The sequence below is a fragment of the Cyclopterus lumpus genome, chromosome 21 (assembly GCF_009769545.1).
Source record: "Cyclopterus lumpus isolate fCycLum1 chromosome 21, fCycLum1.pri, whole genome shotgun sequence".
NCBI lineage: Eukaryota > Metazoa > Chordata > Actinopteri > Perciformes > Cyclopteridae > Cyclopterus > Cyclopterus lumpus.
The window spans coordinates 17,297,639-17,305,142 of NC_046986.1; the positions used below are offsets into that span (position 1 = coordinate 17,297,639).

The 7,504-nt window shown below is 39.4% G+C and overlaps 2 protein-coding genes across 2 annotated transcripts; both read right to left on the bottom strand.

The window, feature by feature from the left end:
* Positions 1 to 924: 924 nt before the first annotated feature.
* Positions 925 to 1,842, bottom strand: LOC117750689 (olfactory receptor 11A1-like). Its single transcript, XM_034561974.1, has one exon. It carries the CDS (start codon positions 1,840 to 1,842, stop codon positions 925 to 927), a length of 918 nt encoding a protein of 305 aa, XP_034417865.1.
* A 3,151-nt stretch (positions 1,843 to 4,993) lies between these two features.
* Positions 4,994 to 5,911, bottom strand: LOC117750667 (olfactory receptor 11A1-like). The gene has a single exon (XM_034561950.1). The coding sequence runs from the start codon at positions 5,909 to 5,911 to the stop codon at positions 4,994 to 4,996; it is 918 nt and encodes a 305-aa protein (XP_034417841.1).
* Between the last annotated feature and the right edge of the window lie 1,593 nt (positions 5,912 to 7,504).

Sequence of the window (7,504 nt, forward strand, 5' to 3'; positions counted from 1 at the left end):
ACAGTGATGAGCGGGTCAACAAGCCCTCTTCTCATAAATAATCAACATGTTAGATCTCATTTGGAGTGTGTCGAAGCATAGTATTTTTGCAAAGCTGTCTGTTTTTAATATTATACAGCTTAAACATTAGAAGAGGACATTAGAACAAAGCTGAAAGTATGAGCTTGAATCCACCCAGTTTACCTCCTTGGAAAATTCATCACACATATAAACATTATTGTGTAGTAAATGTGATATGATTATTTTTCTCCATAAAGTGTTATGTGCGCAGCTGCAGGTAACTGGACCCAAACGCCGTCAACACTGGAAAAGGCAACTTTATTGCTCCACAGGATTCAACACTAACAAAACAGGCTCACACACACACACATGATCTTCAATGATCTAGACAAGACGAACCGACAAAGGGGAATGACATCAACAGGACTTAAATACAGAGGGCTGGTGCAGGTGATTGGACACAGGAGGAAACAATCAGGGACAGGGCAGACAATCACAGAGACAGGAAGTGCAGAGAAACAGAGGACACGAGAGACAAGGACTTCAAAATAAAACAGGAAACACGACACAACACTACTGATCCTGACATAAAGAATGAAATTACCCACAAGCAAGACTTAGGTGGTGTGCACACCATACAGCCGTTTATCAATGAGAAACATGCAGTCAAATACAACATAAAACATATTTTCAGCTTATTAAAATTCTGCACTTTTTAAATCCAGCATATGTATACAAATTTGACTTTTTTTAATGAATTTGATTAATTACTCCAGATGGAGTAAACAATAATGAAATAAACACTTGACAGACACAATAGTTTAATCATTCAATTTTACTATGAAATTTAAAAAACTTGTAACCTCCTCCATATCATAACAACTGCTTGAGCAAAACTGTACAACAGTCATCAGTGTGAATACATTAGACCCTTTTGCAGAATAGCATCTTGAGGTGTACATAAATTCCTCTCATTTTTAGTCCATATATGATAGGATTAAAAAGAGGTTGATATATTACTACTTGTAAAGCCATTATCAAACGTAAAGTTTTCGGAAAGTCATTTTCCAGTCGAACAAGAAGTACATCGAATGCACTTAAACAGGAGAAGCTGAATAGAACCAGCAGGTGGGGTAAACATGTCTGTGCAGCTTTTTTCCTGACTCCTTGACAACGATAGGATACTACAAGTATCCTGGTGTATGTAAAAAGTATGAAGAGCACGGGGAGAAGTACAGCACTCACAAAGACAACCAAGCCATAAATATTCAGCATTCTTGAAGTCACACAGTGAAGTTTATGAACAGTGCTGTTGCAAATTATTCCTTTCAAATAAAAGTTACATATTTTCTTATTAGCACTCAAACACATCGGGACTGAAACCTGACAAGCGGGCACAATCCAAGCTGAAATCAGTAAAATATTAACAGTTCTTTTTCTCATGATGGTTGGATAATGCAGAGGGTTACATATAGACACATATCTATCATAGGCCATGACCGACAACAGGAAGAAATCCGAACCGACAAGAGAGTAATATGTAAACCACTGTAAGAGACAGGCTGAATAAGATATGATCTGTTTTTCTGATAAAAAGTCAATCAAAAGCTTCGGGTAGATAGCAGTGCTGAAAAGAACAGAGTTGATTAACAAAGCTGCAATGAAAATGTACATTGGCTCATGGAGGGATTTGTGAATCACTATGATGCACACAATAGTTAAATTACAGCTAATTGTTAAAATATACAACTTAAACATGATCACAAAATAGAGATATCTATATTTGTGCACTTCCACATGCCCACCAAAAGTGATGTATGTCACATTTAAGCTATTATCCATTAATGATATATCAATGATAAAATAAAATAAAGATTCTTGAGTAACCAGCACTAGATTGTCTTATTCAGTCTTTAGTACCTGACCTGGATATGCACTGGTGTGATCCAGCAGACAGGATCTGTAAAGTGATCTGTTTGAGTTGGTGGGATGTTTTTATTAGATTACTTCATCCTCTATGGATCTCATTAAACTCTCCAAAGAATGAGTTACGTAAACAACTTGATTCTTGAGGCATGAAGTCATACATGTTTTCTTTGCCTTGATTTGTTGGAGCAATTGTGGTGTTTGTAGTGAATTTACCATCAAGCACTATATCTAAACGTCTGTTTGGGGCCTTTTTAGTGGTGCGCCCTAGGCTCAGGTTGCCGACCTTGCAGAACAGTCCAGTTTGCCCCTGGTGTTTTCTGCCAGTGAACCACACCGAAGGACAATTTCACCTGTTTTAGACTATAAGTATAGTCGCGTTATGGGAGTGTGACACAATGCCAGATGTAATTCTCCCAAACCCGATGAAGCACCATGTTCAGTTGTTTTGAGAAAGCTGCAAGCAGCACTCCACAGGCCAATGAATCGGCTCGTCCTGAACAGGCATGTTTTGAACGAGCATTTCACTAGTAGGACTAATTCACTTAGAGTGAAAACAATATTTATTACACATGCATCGGGAAATGAATAGTGAAGAGTCTTTGGCAATTAGACTCCATGGTGACGTAGTATATTAAAGGAGAAGGTGATTCTGTGATCACTGATATTCACAGACATACCAGGCAAATACTCATTTCTGTTTTGCATGCATCATCCAGGATGACTGTCCTGCCGAGAACGGAGGGCTGCTGCTTTAGCTAGGAGGTTGGAGCGTTAGGGTTTCCCTTGAGGGATTATCTGAATGGCATAATTGAGTGGCAAAGAGCTGCTGAGAAGGGCTGTGCTCTTTTTTCTTACTGTTGATTGATTGGTTTTGTGGTGGAATTATTTGTAACTCCTATTCACAAGCTTCGGATGAGATGGTTGAAATAAAGAGATTCCACAAACAACCTTTAAGCTTCTGCGTATGTATTCTTGCGCAGGAAGGAACTGGTCTGCACAACGATGAATGTTCAGCAGAGAAGTACAAATGCACATTGGATTTGGGCTCAGTTGTATACCCTTCCTTCCAAGGGGTCGGGTAGCACACGAACATGCACAGATAGGGAGTATGTAAGGGAGGGGGAAAGGTACATCAGAGGTTATGTATTTTACTTCATTGTATTATGGCGATACATCCGCGGAGCATCATGCTTCTTTGAACATAGCGTAGTGCATCTCTAGACAGGACATTTGCTTAACAGTTTTCCTTTGTCACATATTGTCACGCCCGGCGGTGTCTGATACAGACCTTTAGCGTGTCAATGCGAAATGGGCAATGAATGGTTGTATTGCGCTTTTCTGACCTTCTGACCACTCAAAGCGCTTTAACACTTGTCATCATTCACCCATTCATACACTGATGACAGGAGCTACTATGCAAGGTGCCACCCGCCCATCAGGACAATTTAACATTCAAACACCATAGGCACAGCTACGGGTTTAAGTGTCTTGCCCAAGGACACATCGACATGGGCTTGCAGAGCCGGGGATCGAACCGCCAATCCTCCGATTGAAGGACGACCCTGCTCTACTATTGAGCCACGTTATATATGTTCTATGCTGACGATACGTTATTTACGTTTTACTTAGTTTCGGTACTCATTTTAAGGCCAACCATTATGTTTTCCCTAAGCCTAACCAAGTGGTGTAGTTGCCTAAACCCTGAGGACGTTAATCATATGTTTATTGCATATAAATTGATGCACTGGGCTACACACTGCATTAGAAAGTGGCGCCAATGATCCTGACCTAAAAACTTTGAGTGACGCAATTCAAAGGGAGATCCCGCCCCCCTCTTTGAACAGCTAGGATGTCCTTGACAAACAGCTTCAGTTGACACCTGTTGGAGCTCAGGTCAGGTTTTAATGTGTGTGTCTCACTGTAGGTGTTCTGCAGTTACAGACAAGCCAAGTGTTGACTATACATATTAAGGAAATAACGACAGCAGCATTGTGCTTTCTTATACGTTATTTTAGTTTTTATGGTTCTCATCTGATAGTATCAATATATGTCGTGCATAAAGTATCATATGTTGTAGCCACACGTCACACCAACACTCGCAAACAACACACATCTCTCGGGATCTGAAGGCTCAACCGCCATGGAGACAGTGATGAGCGGGTCAACAAGCCCTCTTCTCATAAATAATCAACATGTTAGATCTCATTTGGAGTGTGTCGAAGCATAGTATTTTTGCAAAGCTGTCTGTTTTTAATATTATACAGCTTAAACATTAGAAGAGGACATTAGAACAAAGCTGAAAGTATGAGCTTGAATCCACCCAGTTTACCTCCTTGGAAAATTCATCACACATATAAACATTATTGTGTAGTAAATGTGATATGATTATTTTTCTCCATAAAGTGTTATGTGCGCAGCTGCAGGTAACTGGACCCAAACGCCGTCAACACTGGAAAAGGCAACTTTATTGCTCCACAGGATTCAACACTAACAAAACAGGCTCACACACATGATCTTCAATGATCTAGACAAGACGAACCGACAAAGGGGAATGACATCAACAGGACTTAAATACAGAGGGCTGGTGCAGGTGATTGGACACAGGAGGAAACAATCAGGGACAGGGCAGACAATCACAGAGACAGGAAGTGCAGAGAAACAGAGGACACGAGAGACAAGGACTTCAAAATAAAACAGGAAACACGACACAACACTACTGATCCTGACATAAAGAATGAAATTACCCACAAGCAAGACTTAGGTGGTGTGCACACCATACAGCCGTTTATCAATGAGAAACATGCAGTCAAATACAACATAAAACATATTTTCAGCTTATTAAAATTCTGCACTTTTTAAATCCAGCATATGTATACAAATTTGACTTTTTTTAATGAATTTTATTAATTACTCCAGATGGAGTAAACAATAATGAAATAAACACTTGACAGACACAATATTTTAATCATTCAATTTTACTATAACATTTAAAAAACTTGTTACCTCCTCCATAACATAACCACTGCTTGAGCAAAACTATACAACAGTCATCAGTGTGAATACATTAGACCCTTTTGCAGAACAGCATCTTGAGGTGTACATATATTCCTTTCATTTTTAGTCCATATATGATAGGATTAAAAAGAGGTTGATATATTACTACTAGTAAAGCCATTATCAAACGTAAAGTTTTCGTAAAGTCAATTTCCAATCGAGCAAGAAGTACATCATATGCAATTAAACAGGAGAAGCTGAATAGAACCAGCAGGTGGGGTAAACATGTCTGTGCAGCTTTTCTCCTGACTCCTTGACATCGATAGGATACTACAAGTATCCTGGTGTATGTAAAAAGTATGAAGAGCACAGGGAGAAGTACAGCACTCACAAAGACAACCAAGCCATAAATATTCAGCATTCTTGAAGTCACACAGTGAAGTTTATGAACGGTGCTGTTGCAAAGTATTCCTTTCAAATAAAAGTTACATATTTTCTTATTAGCACTCAAACAAATCGGGACTAAAACCTGACAAGCGGGCACAATCCATGCTGAAATCAGTAAAATATTAACAGTTGTTTTTCTCATGATGGTTGGATAATGCAGAGGGTTACATATAGACACATATCTATCATAGGCCATGACCGACAACAGGAAGAAATCCGAACTGAGAAGAGAGTAATATATAAACCACTGGAAGAGACAGGCTGAATAAGATATGATCTGTTTTTCTGATAAAAAGTCAATCAAAAGCTTTGGGTAGATAGCAGTGCTGAAAAGAACAGAGTTGATTAACAAAGCTGCAATGAAAATGTACATTGGCTCATGGAGGGCTTTGTGAATCACTATGATACACACAATAGTTAAATTACAGCTAATTGTTAAAATATACAACTTAAACATGATCACAAAATAGAGATATCTATATTTGTGCACTTCCACATGCCCACCAAAAGTGATATATGTCACATTTAAGCTATTATCCATTAATGATATATCAAATGGAATGATAAAATAAAATAAAGATTCTTGAGTAACCAGCACTAGATTGTCTTATTCAGTCTTCAGTACCTGACCTGGATATGCACTGGTGTGATCCGGCAGACAGGATCTGTAAAGTGATCTGTTTGAGTTGGTGGGATGTTTTTATCAGATTACTTCATCCTCTATGGATCTCATTAAACTCTCCAAAGAATGAGCTACGTAAACAACTTGATTCTTGAGGCATGAAGTCATACATGTTTTCTTTGCCTCGATTTGTTGGAGCAATTGTGGTGTTTGTAGTGAATTTACCATCAAGCAGTATATCTAAACGTCATAATTAATCTTTTTGGGGCTTTTTTAGTGATGCTCCCTAGGCTCAGGTTGCCGACCTTACAGAACAGTCCAATTTGCCCCTGGTGTTTTCTGCCAGTGGACCACACCGAAGGCCAATTTCACCTGTTTTACACCCCGAATAGCCATGTCTTGGGTGTGTGACACAATGGCAGATGTATCCAATTCCCTAAAAAAAAACCTGATCACATGTGCATTGCTATTCCCTTGTTCCTTTTCATTTGGGTTGATCCCTAAAGACACTATACAAAGAGCTATACTGGCAGTGGTGGTCGCCACCCATAACTTGTACTCGTATGTATTTTCTCATCCACACTGAAAATGCGGCTTTGAAATGGCTGTTGCCCTTTAAATTTAATTCAATTCAGTTTATTTTGCATAGCCTAAAATCACAAATTACAAATTTGCCTTCACAGGTTTAAAAGGGAAGACACCTTCAGTAGAGCAACAGAGGAGGATCCCTCTCCCCGGATGGACAGAAGCAATAGATGTCATGTGTACAGAATGAACAGCGTTACAGAGTTACAACACATTCCATGAATATGACAGAAATGATGAATAATGAGTAGTAGGCATGGACCACAATCCAGATTTCCACAATCCATGTAAACAGAAGGAGGTAGAGAAGAGGGGCATCAGCAGGGCCATGGCAGGAGTCAGGGCCACGGAGGCAAGAGGCCAGAAATGTGATCTCTTTTCTTAGTTTTTGTGAGTACACAAGCTGCAGCTTTCTGGATCAACTGGAGAGATTTAAGAGACTTATTAGAGCAGCCTGATAATAAGGAATTGCAGTAATCTAGTCTAGTTTTTCTGCATCGCTTTGAGACAGGATGTGACTGATTTTTTAGTAGTAGGTGAAAAAATGCAGTCCTTGAGATTTGTTTTACGTGGAAGTTAAAGGACAAGTCCTGATCAAAGATAACGCCAACATTCTTTACGGTGGTGTTGGATGCAAGGGCAATGCCATCTACAGAAACCACATCACCAGATAATCAATCTCTGAGGTGTTTAGGGCCTAGTAAAATCACTTAAGTTTTGTCTGAGTTTAACATCATGAAGTTGCAGGTCATCGAGGTTTTTATTTCTCTAATGGTGCGTTCACACCAAACGCATTGCGAATATTCGCAACGCTTTACTCACGTCAGTTTACTCGCCAGACAAGTTGTGTTCATTTGCGTCTTTCGCAACCATTTGCGAAAATGGGGCGTGGTTTGTCTCCGTAAAAACAGTTATAACTCCAGCCGT

Bases quoted from the DNA above. Each gene is read 5' to 3' on its own strand.
- LOC117750689 (XM_034561974.1), bottom strand. From the start codon at position 1,842: ATGGATAATAGCTTAAATGTGACATACATCACTTTTGGTGGGCATGTG.
- LOC117750667 (XM_034561950.1), bottom strand. From the start codon at position 5,911: ATGGATAATAGCTTAAATGTGACATATATCACTTTTGGTGGGCATGTG.